The sequence below is a fragment of the Microcebus murinus genome, chromosome 5 (genome assembly GCF_040939455.1).
Source record: "Microcebus murinus isolate Inina chromosome 5, M.murinus_Inina_mat1.0, whole genome shotgun sequence".
Lineage (NCBI taxonomy): Eukaryota > Metazoa > Chordata > Mammalia > Primates > Cheirogaleidae > Microcebus > Microcebus murinus.
This window is the reverse complement of record NC_134108.1, coordinates 30201895-30224489: the sequence shown is the minus strand read 5'-3', so window position 1 is coordinate 30224489 and position 22595 is coordinate 30201895. Positions and strand designations below refer to the sequence as shown.

The 22595-nt window shown below is 39.2% G+C and overlaps 1 protein-coding gene across 1 annotated transcript in view; it reads left to right on the top strand.

The window, feature by feature from the left end:
• The first annotated feature begins 3449 nt into the window (after window positions 1-3449).
• ENPP1 (ectonucleotide pyrophosphatase/phosphodiesterase 1) overlaps window positions 3450-22595 on the top strand; it is a 62745-nt gene continuing 43599 nt past the window's right edge. The window contains exon 1 of the mRNA XM_012736624.2: window positions 3450-3701. Within this exon, the coding sequence (XP_012592078.1) occupies window positions 3462-3701 (240 nt within the window). The 5' untranslated portion in view covers window positions 3450-3461. The remainder of the gene's footprint in view (window positions 3702-22595) is intronic.

The window sequence follows — 22595 nt, the reverse complement described above, 5'->3', positions numbered from 1 at the left end:
TAATGCCATGGAAAAATGTTTTTTTCTAGGCCTCATAAAGATTAAAGAGGCTTGTGGCTTTTTTTCTTTTTAGACTTGGCTAGATGTCTTTCATGTTTTACTGGCAAATTGAATAGAGCTGGAGAAGCCCTGGAGCAGCTGCTAAAATAATTACCCTACAGCAGACTTCGCTTTTTTACAAGCTAAGAAGAGTTGTTTCTCAACTTCAAGAAGTCACAGTTTAAACATAGATAAATTGGTTTTGTTTGATGTTTTGGCCTTATCTACATCTAAAGTTTCAGTCATCAAGGGAGAAATGTTTAAATATTTATGTATTATAGTAAAACTCAAGGAATCTTATAAAATCTTAAACTATCATCTTTACTGCTGTACTAGAGTTCTCAATCACGAAAGCAGTGATTTAGAACTAAGGATGAAACATCCATTGTTCACCTTTGCACTAACTGGAGAAGTTGTGTTGTAATTTTAAGTCTCATGACCTTATTGTACTTTGGAGTGTGAAGCTGCCCCTCAGACATTTTAGAATAAGGAAGACTGAGGCAAGACTTCATGACAAGCATTGCAATGTCCATAGCTAAATCATACCAGTGGCATACTTGACCCATTTTTATTCCTCTGATTTTAGACTTCTAATTGGGTTTTTGTAATCACCCATAAAAGTCCCAGCTGGCACAGGTGAGGCCTGAACTTAAGGCAGAGGCCACATCCTGGTAGCCTGTGTGCCAGGCCCACCCTGCAGATGTGTTACATTTTGTTTGGCTTTTAAAGTGTTTAAAGAAATTGTTTTTCTGAATTTTGTAGACAACATTTTGCAATCTGGAGAATTCACACAAACATCTACATTTCCTGTTTCTCTTGAAAAATCTGATCATCTATCCACAGGAGGCACACAATCCTGTTGAGTAAATGCTGTACCCTTTAACAGGGCAGACACATGGTTTGCCTTTTGCCGTGTCTACAGGGGGCTGCCTCACTAATGTAGGGCTCCTGACAGTCCCTAGATGTTTGAGATGTTTGTGACCCTGAGAGACTACATTGACTTTTCCAAGTGGTGAAGTCTTAAATGCAGTTGGTTGCCTTGAGATGCAGGGAGTATACTTCTTCGGCTTGTTTTGTCAGGTTCAAAGCCACTTTGGAATGTCTCTGCTGAGTTGTTTTCAGAAGTTTTGACGCTCATTTGACCAGTCTCAGTGGAGCAAATCTTTGTCCTTGAATCTAATTTTTGGAAACAGTCAAAGGAAAATTTGGAGCCAAGTTTGGGGTTAAAAATATGTGACTATGAAATAGTCAAAACCTGTTTCTCTTGGGTGGCGTATAAGCTGACTCAAAGGTAACTTTAAAAACAAAAGTTCAATAATGCTTTCAGGGAAGGCTTTTACTTCTTCCAGATGTCAACTGCCCTTGCTATTATACCAAGTTCTCCTAATATCCTATTAGGACTCTATTATGCAGATATGACTTTGGTTTTAATTTTTTGTTTACAAGTTGGTCCTACCCCCCTACTTTTACCAGATTGAGTGTCACTTGAAAGAAAGATGCATTTTGATTCATTTTTTTATATAGTATGCACAGTGGGGACCAAAACATTGGATTCATTACTTAATGAAGGATTCATTACTTAATGAATAAATGAGTCAGTATAAATGGAGAGCATCCCAAGTAGATTATTTTAAGAGGAATAACATCCACTCTCATTTTCTTAATATTTGTATATATTCAACTGTGAACTAAAATACAATTTTAAGTGCCATCCCCACCCCAACTAAATGGATCCCCTCTAGGCCAAGGGGATACCCTAAAACTGAGTTACTGGCCATGAGAAGGGAGATCAGACATGCATCCTCATGCCCCCCTTCTTTCTTGGAGACATCCTTTGCAACCCACTAAGAGGCCCAAGGTTGTGCAAGACCCACCTGCAGGTCCTCAATTTACATAACAAATCACTTGAATCTGGGTATATAGCCTGGGGCTAGTCTCTGAAGACTAACAGGCTTTCTTATCTTAACTTAAAACATTATAAGCCTTAGACAAAGCTTCATTAGTGCAACCAACTACAAATCAGAGTCTTTAAACCCACTTATAACCTTTATGGTCCCCACTCTGAGATGTCCCACCTTTTCGGGTCAAACCTACATATACCTTCCATGTATTGATTTACTTTACCTGTAATTCCTGTTTCCCTAGGATGTATAAGACCAAACTGTAACCCAATCACGGTGTGGCGCTGGGCCATAGTCCTCAACTTCGCCTCAGAATAAACCTCTTTAAATTATGTTACCGAGTTTAGCTTCTTTTCCGTTGATACATGTAATCAAGATACATTGAAAATTAATCGTTTTTGGCTTGCAAAACTTTTCCTGGTTACTGAAGTCCGTCCTGAGAATTGTAAAGCTGTTCAAAGTCCCTAGTTTGCCCTTGACAAGTCAAGACTCACTTCACTAGCACTTGTGGTTTTGCTGATGAGCAAGGAAGTGTAGAAGTTCTAGAAGCAAAGGTGAAACGAAACCCGCCAGGAATTATAGGCTTCCGTTCCTGTCCTAGTTCAAAAATAAGGTTTATCGAAGTCTTTCGGACTGCGTTAACATTTTTTATACTGTTAACCAAGCCTCAGTGCCAATCTCAGGAAAGCGCAACACCAGCACTCTGAAACTTTTAGCTATAGAAAATCTAAAAGAACTAATAACTACATACATTAAAACAACAGCAGCGACAAAACTCAAGAAACCACATAAAACCGTGGGAAAGTAAATATGCCTTGTATGTGTGTGTGTGTACAGTATATGTAAACCTACATATTTTAAGATAGACTCTCAGAGTGGTGTAGGTAGTGGGTGCCCAGACTCTGAGGGAAGTTTTGCTAGTTCTTACGTGGGAGAAACAAAGTCGCCTTCCCCAGGAATCATTTGCATTTCCCCCAGGGGTCATTTGCATTTCCCCCCAGGGATCATTTGCATTTCCCCCCAAGGGGTCATTTGCATTTCTCCCCAGAAACACGCAGGTGGGTGCCGAGACTCCGCCGTCCCGCCCTTGCGACGCCGGAACAGCATCGGCGGCTGCATCCTTCCCCTCCCGCCGGCCCTATTTCGGGGCCCCATGATCTCATGCCCTCTGCAGACCACACGCTGCAATTCCAGCCCGGCCGCGCCGCGAGGCCACGCAGGGCGACTCCTGCGAGCGTTCGGCCGGTGGCGGGGCGCGGGCCGGGGGAGGATGGCGGGGGGCGGGGGGGTTCAAGACACGCCCACGTGAAGGACCCAAAATAACCAACACGCAGAGTGCCCGAAATCAGACAGGAAGCCAAATAATCCGGGGCGTAGAGTCGCTCTGCCCTCACTCGGAGCCCGGGCGCAGGGCCCCGCGCCAAGGGTCTGACCGCGAGGGCGGGCGGGCGGCCGGGGCGGGGCCGGCCGGAGCCTATTAAAGGCGCTGCGGGCGGCGGGGCCGGAGCGCCGGGGGCCACGATGGAGCGCGACGGCTGCGCGGGGGGCGGGAGCCGCGGCGGCGAGGGCGGGCGCGGCCACCGGGAGGGCCCGGCGGGGAACGGCCGGGACCCGGGCCGCGACCGCGGGGCCGAGGCGCCCGGGGACCCGCAGGCGGCCGCGTCCCTGCTGGCCCCCATGGACGTGGGGGAGGAGCCGCTGGACAAGGCGGCGCGCGCCCGCCCGGCCAAGGACCCCAACACCTATAAAGTGCTGTCGCTGGTAGGTCCCGGCCGGCCGCGCGCCGGGGAGGGCGGGAGGGCGGCGCGGGGCTCCCGCGCCCGCAGCCGGGCAGCCTCGGGGTGCTCCCCGCCTGCGCGCTCCCCGCGGGCCTCGCAGGTGCCCCGCGCCGCCGCGCCCGGTCCGGACCCCGGCGGGGTGTTCCCGCCCACGTGTGTCACAAATGCTTGAGCGAACAGGCTGTTAAAAATTGTCATCTTTAGACACACTGCTCCCTCTCCTCCTCCCCGAGAGAGTACCGGGTTCTTAGCGGGGAAAGGTAACCAACCAGAAAGATGTTGGCGTTAGCAACGTGCAGCAGTGTTTCCCCCTCTTTTGGGTGGCCCTGGGTGCAGTTTCGAGGACTACCTGGATTAACTGACTCCGATTGGAAAGATTTAGCGGAGCTCTTTTTATCCGGAACGTTAGAAGACACTTTTTCTGTTTGGCTCTGTTTCGGAATTTCCTTGCAGCTGTTCAGAAATTCCATCAATATTCACATTATGTGACTTGAAGAAACGTTTGTGATTCTTGCAGTACTTTGAGGAACCACATTCCTAGACAAGAGATGGTGTTGTATACTGAGCACTTAAAAAAAGGCTAAGGTTCAAAGAATAAGTGTCCCAACCCACATGATGTTTGCATCTCCAGATATATTTTGCACCATATATTACTGAGTCTATAATAATGCAGTATTGAAGACAATTTGTTTAGTTTTGGTCTGAGTCACCTTTTTTTGTTGTTGTTGTTAATGGAAGACTTTAGCTTTTACAACATGATCACCTAAATTATTTAGTATCAGTACCTTTGGGTGTTTCACACGCTATGACCTCATTCAATTCAATAATTGTACATTGACTCTGCATGTAACTCCGGTGTAAAAGCATTTCTATGTGTTTGGAGGTCTTGAAAGGTTTTCTGTTTGCTAAATTCAGTTTTTATATTTTTCCTACTAGTTTACTTACAGATCCACAATAGGTGTCAGCAAAGGTCTACATTTGGAACAAGCTTTTCAGTCTTTGACACTTGTCAGCTGATCAAACAGCATCCATTGTGCTCTGATGATGCAAATCTGGGTATTTGGCATGGAAGTGTCTTAGAATTTTCACAAGTAGGACTATCATAGATCTTTTCATCCCATTAGTTGGGGTCTTTTGTTGTAACATGAATTGGAAAGAATTCTTACCTTATATCTTTTGATGCAATACTGTGGGACTTTAATATATAAGTATCAACAAACTCATTGCCTTATTGTTGTAACTCTTATTTAATGACTACTGAGAGTGAAACCTCTTCCTCATTCTTTTCTTCCCTAGTTTGATACCTTTCTTCCCCCAGGCATTCTCCAAATGATGGGCTGCCAAAGAGAAAAAGTTCCCAAAAGGAGCTTGACAATTGTCAACAAAGAGCTCAGGAACATGTCTTCTAGAGAGAAGGCTGGAATTATAGAATTCCTTTTTTCAGATTAAACATCATACTTTTTTTTTTTTTTTTTTTTTGAGACAGAGTCTCACTTTGTTGCCCAGGCTAGAGTACCGTGGCGTCAGCCTAGCTCACAGCAACCTCAAACTCCTGGGCTCAAGCTATCCTCCTGCCTCAGCCTCCCAAGTAGCTGGGACTACAGGCACATGCCACCATGCCTGGATAATTTTTTCTATATATTTTTAGTTGGCCAATTTCTTTCTTTCTATTTTTAGTAGAGACAGGGTCTCATTCTTGCTCAGGCTAGTCTCGAACTCCTGAGCTCAAACGATCCGCCTGTCTCGGCCTCCCAGAGTGTTAGGATTACAGGCTTGAGCCTGGCCTAAACATCACATTTTTCATAAAGCTGAAGAAGTGGATTGGACTAATTTCATCCTGGGGGTTGGATTAGGAGAGGTTAACCACTGTGGTCCTCAGCTACATAGTTCTAATCTAGCAGGATAAACACAAGAGTTGCTTTGCAGGGTAATGATTAATCAGTGGACACATGATTGTTAGATTTTTCTGCAGTTTTCTCAGATAAAGTAAAATGCTATAGGTGTGTGAGAGTGGATGAAGAAGGGAAGATCCTGTCCTACCCTTGCTTCCTCATTGGTTTAGTGTTTGGTCTTGGGGCAGACCAGAAAGCTGTGCTATAGAGGCTTTTGGCCCTGAGCCCTGGGAATGCTTATGCCTAGGCACTGAGCCAGACTGAGGAAAACAGCAAAAGGGAAAATCAAGTATTATTCTCTATAGTCTTTGGTATGTATGTTAAATACTAGATGCCTTTCCTTCCAAATCAAGTTTTGAACCAAGTGCAGACTTCCACTGAGGTCAGATTTAGAGATGTGTTAGAAATATCCCTCTTGTTCTCTGGCATAGTTTTAAGGGGCAGGTAATTTTCAACCACATTGCAATACATTTCCCCACTTAGCTCTTCTAAAGCAGTATTTTTGTGCATTTATGACCTGCTATACTTTTTTTTTTTTTTTTTAAGACAGAGTCTTGCTTTGTTGCCCAGGCTAGAGTGAGTGCTGTGGCGTCAGCCTAGCTCACAGCAACCTTAAACTCCTGGGCTTAAGCAATTCCGCTGCCTCAGCCTCCAAAGTAGCTGGGACTACAGGCATGTGCCACCATGCCCGGCTAATTTTTTATATATATATTAGTTGGCCAATTAATTTCTTTCTATTTATAGTAGAGATGGGGTCTCGCTCTTGCTCAGGCTAGTCTTGAACTCCTGACCTTGAGTGATCCGCCTGCCTCGGCCTCCCAGAGTGCTAGGATTACAGGCATGAGCCACAGCGCCCAGCCACCTGCTATACTTATGAATACATATATCTCTCTGTGTATAAAGGGCTTTGTATCTGGGTGGTGGTTATTGAAAACTATATTCATGTTTTGGTAAAATAGTTCTTTATAACAGTCAGAAATTGGCCTTGCTTATCTGAGATTTGGGTGTGAAAATTATCGATTCAGTTAGCTTCCTTTCCCTTCCCTAGCAGCCCATTATCTTATCTCTGGAATACAGCATGAAGAATATTTCAGATAACTCCCTGCTCTTAATCAGACTTGGAATTGACATTGCTGTTTGGTTTATAAAATTTAGTATCTGTCCAGCCATAGTTTAGCATTTTATTTCAAATTAACCAGAGCATCATAGAGGCCAGAGAAGTATCCTGTGTCCCTTACGATATTTGCTTCACATGTTATAATAAAATGCACAAAGGATTTCTAGGAATCCAGCAAGACTGTTGTGTTTACTAGGGCTAAAATAGTACCTAACAATGTCAGCTTTTGGTTGGCTGAAAGAATGCACTGTACTTTTAGTTAGACTGAGTCATATTTTGACTGGGAAAAGGGTGAGATAGGAAGACTGAACACATAACCACAGACCCATAGGGCCTGTGAAGGTCGGGAATCCAGATAGGAAGACACTTGGGTAAGATCAATACTGGGCTATCATTTTATTTGGGCATAGGGAGATGGAAGAAGTACTGAATGAACAAAAGTTCCCAACTAAGGCCTGTGTGTCTAAGAAGAGGCCAGATAGGGCCTCTGACATAACTTGGATTCAGAATCAGAAATCTAGCTACTGGGCATTTTCTCAGGTACAACCCCCCCCCCCCCCAGTGTGGCTGTCTGACATATACAGGTAAGGTCATCCTGCAGGTACAAACGAGAGTCTCCCTCAGGTATACTAAGGCTTCTTTTATTTTGGTGACTTTGATATCATGCCCTGAATTCAGTCTTTTTGACACTTGTGGGCAACTCTCTTCTCCAGCATTGCTTTCTTTTCTTCTGCCTTTAGTCATGTTCTGGTATGTCTCGCACTGGCACTGTTTATGTCTCAGCTGTCTCCACTCCATGTAATCTCTTTCTCAGGGCTCCACCGCTACCCTGTCAGCAGTTTTTTTATTTCCCTTCTGTTCACTTGTTCATTAAATCTGTCATTCATTTTGCCACCTCCTGCTCCCATCATATCCTAATGACGACCCTGAAGAGAATCTCTAGTGGCCGTGTTGAGAGACCTTACATGTTCTGTACAATAAAGGACTGGGTCCATTAACCTTTCTAGAATACTTATAGAAATTTTTATATATCAGGTTTTTCTCTAGCTAACATTTTTCCCTCAGGTATTAATATTTAAGATAAATGAATATAGTTTCATATTCAGATTTTTCTAGTTTGACTAATACAATTGCAAAATATTTGTGTAATTTTTAAGAATTTCATTATGGGCTTTTTTGGACAAACCAGAGGGCTCAATCATTATTCATAGGTTTTTTTTTTTCTTTTTGCTAGAGGAAGAGGCATTTTGAGTTCCAGACAACCTAGGAACAAGTAAGCTTTTGGAATACAAGTTGTAATTAGAGATCTCTGCTTTTGGTTAAAATAAACATGCCTCTATCAACCATGAAATGTCCCCCAAACAAGAGAAAATAAACAAGAAACCTTTTAGCAAATGAGCCCAAGGCAGAACATAGATTACTCTTCTAAGCATAAGTCTTGTGCAACAAGAACTGGTCTTCAGAATGCTGACCCAACACAAAAATCCTTTGGCATCAAATAAAAACTGTTACGTATTTACCAAGGAAAGACAGTATAGTAACACATTTAAGAAGGGTTTTCAAAAGAGTGACCAGAATGTTCAGCTATTATATTAACTACAAGACTCCACTTCCTGAGTCTCTTAGTTATCTGAGGTTTAGTTATAACAATTAAGATAACTTCTATAATATTTTTCATTATGTTCTTGTTCTTTTAGTTTTTAAAAGGACCATTGGTGGAAATGTAGGTGTTATAAAAGTTTAGATGATTATAATCATTTACATGGCACTTCCCAGGTTTTAGAAAGCATTTTCCTGTACATTTTTAATTGCTCTTCAATATGTCAGCAATTCTGAAATAGGAAAGTATGGTGACAGTCACTTCTATTTTATAGATAAGGAAACTGAGGCTCAGAGGGGTTCAGTCAAGTTTCTCAAATATTAATGTGCATAAAAAGTACCTGGGCACTGTTGAAGACAGATTCCTGAGCTCTAATCTCAGAACAGATCCAAGGAATCTGCATTTTTTTCACAAGCACCTCATGTTATTCAGATGTAGGTAGTACACTTATTCCATTTCTAGAAACAATGGGTTCAATTTATAGGCAAAAGCCACACCTTTGGTAAGTAATAGACTATGATAACAAGAAGGACTTTTAATTACAGATTTTTATTATGGAGTAATGGCTAATGCCATCCCATTCATTTGCCTTCTCCATGATTACTAGATGTTATATCTTGTTGATCAAGCTTAGTCTGCCATTGGGTTTCCATCTCTCCTTTGTCCACTTCTATGTATACAATATGTAAGTAGAGCCTGAGAAATTTCTAGTGTGGTAATGTCAAAGATTATGGCTATAGTGAGATATATGTGTTTAGTGACTACATTTTCCTGGGTGGAAAGCAGTATTAGTACACTTTTTAATATTAGCGTTAAGCCAATAATCATGTGTTTTTGTAAGCTTCCAAGTATGCAAACTTTTGGCTTTCTTCTTTTGAGTTTCCTTCTTCATACATTTTTAGAGTAGGAAAATAGAGTCATGATAGAAAGTCATTGTGGAGAGAGTGAATTTTCATATGCTTATCTCATTTATTCATAGATCATTTTCTCATCATATGTTCGGACTTTACACAAATTTAGCTGGTAAACATTCATTCAGTCACAAGTGTGTTTGGGAGCCTTAAGATCACTCTATCTTGGTTTTCAGGAGAATATTCTTGAGAAAGTAGCTTGTTTCTAAAAGCTAGTTTCTTTGCCTTGGAAAGATTTTTGGTATTAGCAAGCATTTGTGGTCTTAATGAACCAACTGGAGCCTGTGGTCTCTCATGGAGAAAGAGAAATGAAGAGAAACTCAGTAGCTTTTTATGATGTTATTGTGACACAAAATAAATAAAACTTGTCATTGTGAGATTTTTTTTCCAAATACAGTCTCATATTACTCTAGATATCTTTATGTGATTTGGGGTAAATATGTTTATAAGTGAAAGACAACACAAGTAGAACAAAGTTTCAGCTAAAATATTTAAGGTTGCAGTTCTCAAGGTGTGGTCTGTTGATCTCTGGAGGCTCCCTAAGGACCTGTCAGGAATACCTCAAAGTCAAAATTCTTTTGACAATAGTAGACATTATTTGCACTTTCCTTGTATTGACTTTACACTGATGGTATTAAAGTAGCAGTGGGTAAAAACTGTTGGTGCCTTAGAAATTAAGGCAGTGCATGGTACCAATTGTGCAAGTAGTCATGCACTTGCAATAAAAAAAGCAATTTAACTAAAAAGAATGTCTTAGGTGAGTCATTAAAAATGTCCTTGATGAAGCAGATTTTGTTAAGTCTCAAACCTAGATCACCTTTTTAGTATTCTGTGTGACAAAACTGGAAGTACCCATATAATATATCTGTTGTATACTGAAGTTCTGTTGTTTTCTTGGGAAAATGCAGTTGTGTGGTTAAGTATGAAGCTGAACTAGCTGCCCCCCACATCCCAAGGAATAGCATTTTTATGAGAAGAAATTGACAAATTGTTGTTATTCAGACTTGGGTATTTGACACGTTTTCTCAAAAATGAATGACGTTAGCTTGTTACTTCAAGGAAAATCAGTGAAGATATCTGTTGTCTATGATAAAATCTAAGTTTCCAAGCAAAAATTAGAGTCTGGAAAAACTTGTATGTGCCATTGAGAACTTCAGAGCTTTCCAGTCCGTAAAGACTTTTCTGATGAACTTGATGATGATAGTAAGGCATGGGATTAAAAAAAAAAGTATTATTTAATGACATGTGTCAACATTTGGAAGAATGATATAACTCAGTGAACCAGTATTTTCCAAAGGATGATGTTACAAAATTATGCATTGGTATAAGTTCTGATCAAAGTACAAGATAGACTAATGGATTTTAATGTAACAGTATGAAAAGTTTGTTAGTATCATTTAAAATTTTATGTTGCAGTTTACTCTTAAGAAATTACCACTTGTAGAATTTGGGTGTAGTTTTAAAGAGGAATGTCCACCATCATCTGAAAAGGCTTCTTAGGGTCAGTAATTTTTAGGAGTATAATGGAATCCTGATACCAAAAGTTTTGTGAATATCTGCTTTTAGAAAAGGTGTACATTCAATAATATTTTAAGAACTAGGGAGAGGAGGAGTGGAGATTAAGCTGGTTAAAATGATTATATCTTTAAGTTCTTTTGTAGATTTTAAAATACTTCTACATTTACTACCTTGTTTGGTCCAAACCACAAGTCTATCATTATCCCAATGTTAGATATGAAAAAAATAATCATGGCTCAATTTGTTTGGGGGATTTTCCAAGATCACAAAATGAATAATTCTGTTAATCTCATCTTGATGAATAGTTTTGGAGTCAGACAGAATTGGGTTTAAATCCTGCTACTGTTATTATCTATTTGAATGTGGACAAATAAGTTTCCTAAATATTAGTTTCCACACTATAAAACAGAGACAAAACCATATTAAATTGTTGTTAGAAATAAATTTTGTAAGGTATATAAATTGGCACATAGTGTACTCTGAATAAATGATAGTTTTTTTTTTATATAATTGAAAAACTTCAGCGTGACTGTGAATTTTTTATTTTTCCTTTTTACATTCTTGTTACCCAAAGGGTGGTCTGCAGACGAGCATATCAGCATCATTTCCTTAGAATTTGTAAGAAATGCAGCATTTTGGGGCCTACCCAAGATCTACCCAACCAAGGTCTGCATTTTCACAAATCCTCAGAGATTTGTGTGCACACTAAAGTTTGAGGAACAGCATTCCAGAGGGCTAGGAGAAGGTATGGAAGGCATGCAACTGGGATTTCTGTAGCTGGAAATTCTTATTAACACTTGCTGTGCCATTGCCTGCATACATGGTGCTGTGATTGAAAAAATAAAACAAAAGAACTAAATGTTTCTCCATTATATCAGCTGTGGTTGCATTGGGTTGAACTGGTTGCATTGGGTTGAACTGGTCGCATGTGGCCCATTTTCCTTCCTTAGACCTTGGCGGGCCACTGATGCAAGTAGCCCCAATGCTCTTGTATGTACAGAACACTGCGTAGTCTCTTACTTCCCTTCACATGCACAGTTTTCATCTTTCATGAACCTACCTGTGCTCTTGTTTGCTGCCTTTGCTTTAATTGCCTTTTCCTTATTCTGCACTGGCTTGTCCTTTAATTGCTTTTTGTTGGTCTCAGCTGTGTCAGTCTTCTGCCTTTGCTGTTACGTGATAACATTCAGATGTTTTTCCAATTTAGCCTTTCATCTATCAGAACATCCTATAGATTTCTCTTTCCAACACATCATACATAGAACTCTCCTATTCAAAGTTTCCACTGCAATAACTTCTCAATAATCAACAACATACTTGACACAAAATCAAAACAAATACCAATACCAGGGCTTTTTCAGGTGATGTTGAATCAGGTTAAATGTCTTTGGCACAGATTTTATTCCATAATACTTAATCATCCAAACATGCTAGCTTCCTATAAAGTGCCACCCAGAATTATCTAGATTGAAATCTCCAGGAGACTAGGAAACAGGTGAATGAAATACCAGAAGAAGGGTGTGGGTTAGGAGTACCATGAATAGGCTCTGGTAGTCTTGTCTATTTTTGGATTAACCAGGGAAATAAGAATGAAACAACTCTACTTGTACATGTTTTTTTTAAAAATACCTTATTAATCAGCTCGAAGGAAATAAATGTGATGAATGTCGACATATGCAAGTATTTATACATTTGTCATCTCTTGGAAACTTTCAAAGAAAAATAACATTAATTTTTTTTAAGGAATGATTCAAGCAAAGGTCTTGAGAGATTGGGATCATGTAAAGAGTCTAAACTCCAGTCACAAGTATTATTTGCCATGTGACCTGTGAACAATTATAATACTTTGCTTCTCTAACTTTCAGTTTCCTTACCCAAAATATGAGGGGTTCGCATTAGGTGCGTTTCTTCTAGTTCTAAAATGCCTGTATAGAGAACTTACAATATTTTTACCTTTCTTATGAAACTAATATATATTGCAGAAAATTCAGAAAATACAAAAAAGTGTAAAGAAGAAAATAAAAATTGTTTTCATCTTGCTATTTGCTGTTTAATATTTTGGATTTCTCCTCCAGGATTTTTCTATATGTATGTAACAAAAATGGGATCATATTGTATTATATATACTGTTCTGTTGCCTTTTTTCACTTATGAGATTTTACCATTGATGGACAGCTTTTTAATGTGCTTTTCACAAGATTTTGAAACTTTTATTTTACTAACCTTAGTTTAATAGAAAGTCTTTGAAACTATCTCTGTTCGTACTTTAGACATAATCAGTCCCCAGGAATTTATTATTATTTTGTATGTGTTTTCTGTTTTATTCATTCCTCAGCTCCATCTCCATTGCCCATGTCTCTTTCTTATGGTTAGATTATTAGTTTTCCTGAAACAATGACTTGCCTACATTATGTTCCCACTCAGAATTTTCCAGGGACTGCCACAACATACATGGGAAGATGTGTACTCCTAAGCCCAACTTCCGTTTTAGGGTTATTTCTCATCACTTGGGTAACACTAGCCTTAATTGTTTGAGTGATTATGAACAGTTTTATCCATTCGTACCAGTCCTGAAGGTCTGTGACTTATACATGTAGTCATTTGAGTTAATATTTGTTAACCACTTAGAGTAGACCCTTGCTCGTAGTAAGTGCATATAAGTGTCTGTTTGTCCCGGCCCGCGGGACCTTCTGTTACTCGCGGAGGCGAGGGGGACCGTGCCTGAAAGAGATGGGCGAGAGAAAGGAATGAGACCAAGCAAAGGGTTGTCAGGGTCTACTTTACTTGGATTTTTAGTAGGTTTTATATACAGAAACAAGGAAGTAGAAACAGAAAAATAGAGTGGGGGGATGATGAGGCTTGGGTGTGGGCCAATCAGCCCCAATCAGCATCCCAATGGCACTGGAAGCTGTTTGTGATGGATCACTCAACCCCAACCTGGCAGGGGGTCGGGAACAATTGCAGGTAGCATGCCCTGGAGCAAGCACGTCATGGAATGCATTCTTCTCAGAACTATAGCTGGAGGGCTGGGTGCTATTTTAGTCTTAGGCTATTTTCCGGGCCGCCCTGTGCGTAGGACAAGTCGTTGGGATGTGGAGGGTCTTAGTCTCCAACATCTGTTACATGCCTTTATCGAGTTTACTGTTTGTCAGACCCTACACTAAGCAGTTTATCTCCTCTAACTGGCATAATTCTTGGAGGTAGGAAGGAGAAAACTTGTTGGCTGGGGAGTGCGTCTTGTCTGGTACCCACACTTCAGTGGGACCCAGTGTCCCATATATGGTATGGGACATGCATATGTTATATGCATAACTTGGAGTTAGGAGTTTGAAGGGCTCAAGTATTTTCAGTCAACTTCTGCTTCTGGTACTTTGCCAGTTTAGAGAGTCAAAAAGGGACTCATGTATATCTCTCTCAAATATTCCAACTCTGCTGAAACACATATGACAGTCAGCTCAGACTTGTTATCAGAACATACTTTATACAGATTATGTCGGTTTTCTATCCCAGGAGTGATTTTTTTTTTACCTCCTTTTTCTCACCTAACACCAGGTACTTCCTAAGATCTAACTCAGTGTATCCTCTTGTATGCAGTATTCCTTAGATGCTCTTTGGCCCCATCTTCCCTGTCTCAGAGCCACTCCATTGCCACTTAATCTCATAGAAGCCATCCAGCGCAGTGGTTAAGGGCCAGACTGCTGAAGTATAAATCCTGTCCCTGCCAGTAACTGCTGTGTGTCCTTGGGCAAGTCCCTTAACTTCTCTCTGTCTTAGTTTCCTTGCCTATAAAAAGGGGATAATAATAATTCCTTGGGTAGGTTTGTTTTTAGTGTTAAACAAATTAACTATAAACTAGAAGAGCGCTTGATAGATAGTAGTTGCTAGATTGGGGTTTGCTGTTGTTATTGTTATGGTTTGTAACTTACTCCGTGTGAGCAGTCCTGTCTAAGAGGCCAGGGGCCAAATGCTCAAAGGGAAGATGTACTCTTTGTTCTCATAGTCCATCTCCAGGGCACCAGATATTTATCAAAGAATTGCACAAGAATATCTCAAGTTGCAGCTGTGATAAGAGCAACCTAGAAGCTGTGCACAGGGCTGAGAGAGATAATAGTGAGAATTGCCCCAGTCGTGAGGTCTGAGAGGGTGTTTCTTAGGAAGTGACAGGCGAATCTTGGGAGATTCTGAGGGGAGACAGTGGCATGGGTAAAGGTCCTGGGGTAGGAGGAAACATGTTGCATCCCAGAACTGGAAGAAGGCCAGGATGGCTGGCATGCAGAGCTGAGTGGTGTGTAATGGGGCACGAGGAGGCAGTGTTGCCAGGGCCACCTCAGGCAGGGCCTTGCAGACCATCTTAGCGATTTTGGGTATTGTTTTAAGAATAATTGGAAATCATTGAAGTCTTTTTCTGTTTATTTTGTTTTTATTTTTGGTCTTAGAGACAAGATAAGATCTGATTTACATCATTTTATAATAGCTTTGGTGGCAGGAACAAAATAAAAGGAGCCCAAAGGGTGGGTGTAGAAGAAGCACAATATCTTATGTTTTTTATTTGACCATTTTATAACTCTGATTTTCTTTTCTACTACATTTTAACTTCTCAAACCTGTTCAGGCCAAGGTGATAACCACTAGCTACTTGTGGCTATTTAAGTTAAAATTTAAACTCATTAAAGTTTTTAATAAAGTTTAAAATTCAGTTTCTTAATCACACTGGCTCCAGTGCTGAGCGGAGCGGAGGCATGTGGCTCATTGCTCCCATATGGGTGGCACAGATACATGGAGCATTTTTATCATCTTAAAAACTTACTGAGGGTCGGGCGCAGTGGCTCATGCCTGTAATCCTAGCACTCTGGGAGGCCGAGGCGGGTGGATTGTTTGAGCTCAGGAGTTTGAGACCGGCCTGAGCAAGAGCGAGACCTTGACTCTACTAAAAAAATAGAAAGAAATTAGCTGGACAACTAAAAAAAAATATATATATATATATATGTATATATATATGTGTGTACACATATATACATATATGTAAAAAAAACAAAAAAAACAAAAAAATTATTGAATAGCACATAAAAATTGTGATATCAGAGTTTTAAAAAAACTTTTATACTTCTTTAGCTTGTAATAATGTAAATGTATAATACAGAGAGCACTTGTTCAAGAAACATTTACTAAAAGAACAAAACAAATTAAAATGGTTAAGTTGTGAATGTTATGACTATTTAAGAGTCCTTACAAATGATTATGCAATCTAATTGACTTAACCCTAAATATACACATGAAGAGGTGATACATTTATAAAATTATGTTCCCTCCCAAACTATAAACCCATGCATCCATTACCAAATTTTAAATTCTGTGTTTAAGTTGCCACTGTAATTGTGATTGATTAACCACTGCACCTTTACAGAAATTAAATGGTTGTTTAATCTCCCTATTATCCCATTTCCTGTGCTCAGTAAGAATTGCTAGAAGGCCTCTGTATAGTTGTCTTTTTGTTTCCACTGAGCCCATTTTTCAAGGATAAACACAAGGTGCTCTAGTGACTGTTCCAAAAATTATTTCAGAAAAAAAAAAATTACGTAAACTTAAACTGCACATGATGTTCTTTCCACCTTTTGTTTTTTTATCTCTGACCCACTTCCTGCATAGGTAAGATACTTGCCTAGCAAGAAACAAAACCATGTCTTTTGGACAAGATTCCTGAGGCTTTACCTGTCCACCGCCAGAGGGTTGGAAGGGCTGTTCTGCACCATGAACAAACAAACTGCTTTCCTCTCTTTTCTGTCTTTTGTGCTGAACTAAACTTTAAAAGTTCTTTTCAAAAATCATTCAGTACTATTTTTATTTAATGAGTCATATCTTTCTGATAGTAGCTTCAAAAGGGAAACCATTTTCAGGATATGGAGGCAATTTTTCTTTCTTGGAAATCCAACTGAAGCAAGGTCTAATTAATTTTTTGTACCTAGGAGATTTGAGAATTATAAAACACGTAAACCCCCCAAATGAAGAGTTCTTTGCCTGTATTAAATTAGATTGTGCCTTGGAATGTGTATCTATCTTTGATTATTTACTGTGTTAGAGTCTAATCAGAAACACAAAGGCCATACCTAATAACTTAATCAAGATAATTTAATATAGGAAACAAATTGCAAAAGTGTTGGATATGCTCACAGCCCAACAGGGGATGGCGGGTCCCTGAGGCAACACAGAGAAGAGTTACTGAAGGAAGCTGCTACCACCTGGAGGGCAGGAAGGGCAAAGGGAAAGGGGAGGAAGCCAGAGCTTGGGAGCTAGAGCTTCCCTGTAGGAGCTGGGACCCTGGGGAGATGCAGTCACTTTAGGGGGCCCTCATGGAGAATGGAGAACAGGGGAGCCAATTCTGATTTTCCCCTTGTTCCCACCCTCCAGTTTTTGTCATTGTTTTCCATTGGCTTATTTTGGCCTGATGCCTGGAGGTAGGGAGCCTGGAAGATGTAGTAGCCAAAGACATTTCACTGATCTAGCCCATCAGGGGAAAGGCAGTGTCACAGTTTGGGTTTCTTGGGAGACAGACTTGCAGATGGAGACAGCATGCCTGGGCTTTTACTGGAGTGTGTGATTGAGGGCAGCACCTGTGGAAGGGACGGCAAGGATGCAGGACTATGCAGAGGGAAAGGTGAGCTGTGGTGCTCACTGGATGCTCAATGCAAGGGATGCTCAGTGGAGGCCTCACCCACTCTATGGGCCATCCTGCTCTGGGAAGGAGTGTGACCTTGGGCAAGGGGGCTCTCTTCAGCTGAGACAGTCCCTGTAGGGGACCACTGCCAGCAGCTGGGGGAGCAACAGCTTCATCCCTGAAGGGGAGTGCAGGCAGCTGACCACAGTGTCTATCAAAGAAAAGAACAGATAAGAAAGCAGTGTTGATTTTAAAAAATTATACATTACTGAAATATATGAAGTGAAAGTTCAGTCTTCACTTATAGACAGATCAACCTAAATTAAAATATATTGAAAAAGATTTATTGATAATATAAGAAAATATTTACAGAATAGTATTACATGCAAAAAGATGAGTCAACATTATATATGGAATAATTTCTCAATTATGTACATATATGAGTTTGATTACACAGCTGCATTTAAAACAATGAAAATAAAATGGACCAAAATTTTAAACAATGGAAGTTTTGTGGTAGAATAATATGGAATCATGCCTATTTCTTTTTCAATAAATGTTCTATTTTAGAATAGTTTTAGATTTACAGAAAAGTTGTGAAGCTAGTACAGAGATTTCCCATGTACCCTACATCCAGTTTCTCTGTCACTAACATCTTACATTAGTATGATACATTTTGTACAACTAATGAAATGATAATGATACATTATGATTAAAAAAAAAGTCCATAGTTTATTCAGAATTACCTAGTTTTCCCCTGGTGTCCTTTTCGGTTTGTTATTTCAGTACCCCATCCAGAAATACCACATTACACTTAGGTGTGACGTCTCCTTAGTCTCCTCTTGGCTAAGTTTCTCAGACTTTCCTTGTTTTTCGATGACCTTAACAGTTTTGAGGAGTATGAGTCATGTATTTTGTGGAATGTCCTTGAATTGGAATTTTTCTGATGTTTTTCTCATGATTAGACTTGAATAATGTATTTTTGGGAGGGAGACCCCAGAGGTTCCATTCTCAGCACATCATATCAAAAGTGTATGCTATTAAAATGATGTATCATTGATGATGTTAACCTTAATTACCTGGCTGAGGTAGTCTTTTTCAGGTTTCTCCATTGTAAAGATACTTTTTTTTTTTGTCCCTTACCACATTGTAACTTTGGAACGAAGTCACTATGCCCAGCCCATACTTACGAGGTAGAGAGTTATGTTCCACCTCCTTGCTGACAGAAATTATTTGGAATTCTCCTGTAGTGGAGATTTGTCTGTTCTCCCCCATATGTCTATTCAGTGTTTTTTAAATCAGTGTGAACTCATTGATCTTTGTTTTATACTTTGGATTATAACCCAGTACTATGTTGCTTATTTTTTTGGGAGTTAGCTTCTGTGACTCTCTGTATATATATGTGTGTGTGTATGTGCTTAGCACTTACTAACTTTATGGCATTGTAAGATGTTTCAGGCTTTCAGGCTCATCTTGTCCTGTTCTTCTTCTTCTTCTTTTTTTTTTTTTCTTACAGGTTTACTAACATTCTTGATACTATAAAAATTAGTGTTCATAATCAAAAGTCCATTTCTCCACCTGCAAATTGGGAATGAACTCACATAAACTTTAGTGCCTGAACTCTATGCCTTTACCAAAGGAAGAAAAGTATACATCACATCGCCTACATCCCCATAGTGCTATGTGTGTGGAGTAGTTTTCAGGTATTTCTCTTCTTCCAATGAAGTGATGAAGAGCCAGGTCATCACCTCTGAATGAGGCTGGCTGGGTGTGTACTTTGGGCAGAGCCAACTCAGATTCCTTCATTGATCATCTTACCTTGGGAATGATTTTGGCATAAAATCTGGGAGAAGGAGAAAGACAAATGTGCTCCCTCAAGGGAGTCATCTTGGTTTGTACTACCACCTTGATAGATTTATGTCTGTTCAGCGTCTGACCATCAACTCTGTGGACTCAAAAATCTCTCATGGTTTTTGGTGGGTCATGAAGTCGGGAAAGGTGTGGCCAGGCAGGTGCAGTTCAGGGTCTCTCATGCAGCTGCAGTCAGAAGGTAACTAGAGTTGGAACATCAGGTGATTGAGTGTCTAGGGGCTGCCCAGGCAGCTCTCTCATTTAGCCTCAGGGTCTCTATGCATGGGATAATTTGGGCTACCTCACAGCGTGGTGGCTATTTACATGGTGGCCATTGACATGGAAGCTTAAGGCTTTTTAAGAGAAAGTATTCCGGAGATGGAGCTACATAATTTTGAAATTGGATAGTATTTTATGTTTGGATTCACCATAGTGTATTATATTTACTCCATTGTTTTAAACTGAAATTTGGGTTATTTCAAGATTTTGGTATAACAGACAATGCTGCAATAAACAAATATGTGTGTGCATATCTTTATGTGCTTAAGTGAATGTTTCTAGTGTATAAATTAATAGAGTTGGACTTGCTGGAGTGGAAAATATGGACAGGTTAATGACCTTTTAGAAAGGGAATTATACTTCTATATGACAGTGTAGAAGTGCCTATTTCTCCTCACATCCTTGCCAACACTTGCAATTATCAGTATTTTTAACATTTGTTAATTTCATTGGGTAGAAAAGGGACTCATTGATTTATAATTCTTTGATTTTTAATGAAGGTGAATGTTTTATTTTTATTTTATTTTAATTTCTTTAAATAGCTGGTTTATTACTTTTGGAATTTAAAAAATTTGGGTTGTTCATCTCTTTCTACTTGATTTTTATACCTTATTCTTTACCATGAATATTAGCTTTTTGTCCTTTATTGAAAATATTTCATGTAGTTCACTAGTTTATCCTACCCAATTTTGCTTGTGGTGGATGTTCTTTTTTTTTTTTTTTTTTGGCTTTACAGAAATTTCCAATTTTTGTGTACTGACTTTTCCAATGTAATTTTTGGATTTTTGTGCCATGCTTGTAAAGGTGTCCACCACTTATAATTATTTCCTCATCTTCTAGTGATTTTATTTTATGTTTAAATATTTACTCCATGTACCATTTTTATTTTTATTATATTATATTTTTTTGCTGTATGAAATACCATGACATTTTATTTTGCTAGAAGGCAAGAGATAGAAATCTCACTTACTAGACACTTTCCTTAAGATGTCTTTTTTCCTCAATAGATTGCTTTTAAGAAGTAAATCAGAAGAATGTATAAAGAAAGGCCACAAAAAAGCCTTTTGCTATAATGGCAGTTCTATTGTAGAGAGAAAACATTTAAATAAACCATCAAACCAAGAACAGAAGTGTTGATATTTAATAATTCAGCGATCCCTCCTAGGTGTTAACTAACTATTTGTGGTTATAAATAGAAGCTCTCGTGGCAGGAGGCTGTATCTGAAGAGAGACCCTCCAGCTTTTTAAAGAGTGATACTGCTTTGTTGTTGAGGTGTTTTCAGTCACTGACCTCCTTGATGAGGTGCTTGTGTCTCAAGGCTCAGTGAAGGTATACAAGTCCTGGAGTGTGGGTTGACATCAAAGCTGAGGAAAACCATTGCTTTACACTATCAAATGGATGTTTTGTTCTTTGACCTTTAACTTCAGAGTCAAATGGTCTGTGAAAGCACTTGGTGAGATCTTGGAGAAGTGATTTGGTCACCAAGGCAGAAATTATAAGCACTGATTGTTCTTTTCTTTGAAAATGCTTGGTATTTACTGAACAAAAAAATAAATGCGCATGATAGGAGAAGAGAATAGCTGCCTTAGATAAATCAGTTCTGTAGAGGACTTGCAGGTATCCAGAAAGGAGTTCAGATATGAAGGGTGTGTTGCAGGTGAGTTCCCGACCCCTTTTCTACTTTACCTGGGGAAGTAAAGCTTCAGAACTGCTGTTCCAGGTGCTTGTTACGTCAGGCTTGATAGTTTATTCCAATGGCCTATGTTCAACCAAGAATCTTAAACCTGTATATATTTAAGATAGTAGTCTTTAAGAGAGGACAGTATAGGATTTAGGGTCAGAAGTAATCCAAATAAAGGTAGAATCAGTTGCCAGGGAGAAGTAGATTTATAGATATTTTAGGGATCACAGAAAATATCCAGTCTAGCCCTATTGTTTTTACCAGCAAAGGGACTTAGATGATGTGACTTTCTTAAGTTCACAAAGCTCCAAAAGTAATGTATTTCTTAATTTAGATAGAAAGGCATGAGGGTTATTGATCCCATTGTGATTATAGCCACAATTTTGCCATACTTATATCTGTACTTGACAGTGGCTGGAATTTTAATATGTAATTGGTACAGTACTAACATTGTTTCTGCTTTCTTAAGCCAGCCTTTTAATATTTCATTTTAACCTGTCTTCTTAAAAAATTATTTTTCAATTGTCATTACCAACTCCCATGGGTTACTGATAGGAGTTTTCTTTGAGTCTTTTCTTCAAATACTTATTTACCAGGATAATTAATTGAAAAGCTGGGAAAAGATTTTTGACTATTTGCTTAAATATTAAAGGTACCAAAATATTTTTTATGGACCACCAATTTTAATATAGAGAAGAATCTGATATTTTTATCTATCCAACAGACGAGTTCAACCAAATCTGTACCGTGTTTATTCAAAATACTTGTTTTGAACTACCCAGGAGCCCCTAAGTGACTTGTGGGGAACAGTTAGGAACACTTGTATTTAAATTAACAATTTAAGGATTTCTATTCTGTGCCTTAATCACAAAACTTCCTCTGACTTCATTTTTCTTCTGTTCTTTTAGAAGAAAGATATGACAAAAAAAAAAACAAACCCAAAAAAGATCCCAAAGAAGAGTATGTGGTTTTTCGATGTTAATATGGTTCTCTTTACTCACAACTATAATCTACTTTGATAAGTCTATTGAACTCAACCTGTTTATTGATTTTCCCTACTCACTAAAAGAAGAGAAGAATTTGGCATTTTAAAAAATGCACCAGGTTCACAGCACTATTTCTGACATAAATTAGAAGCAAAGACTATTTGAAATGATGGCATATATCCAGCACTTCCATTAATCATTATTGTAGAAAATGTGTTATAGTGGATTCTTGGAAAGTCAAATATAATTGCTGTGGTATGTCTTTGAAGCAGGTTTTTGTAGACACCTGTCTTCTTAACATTACTCATTGTAAAGCCAATATTTTCTCTTTTATGTTTGTGAAAAGTGCTGAACTGGCATCCAAAGGGTAGAGATTCTTTTTACCAATAG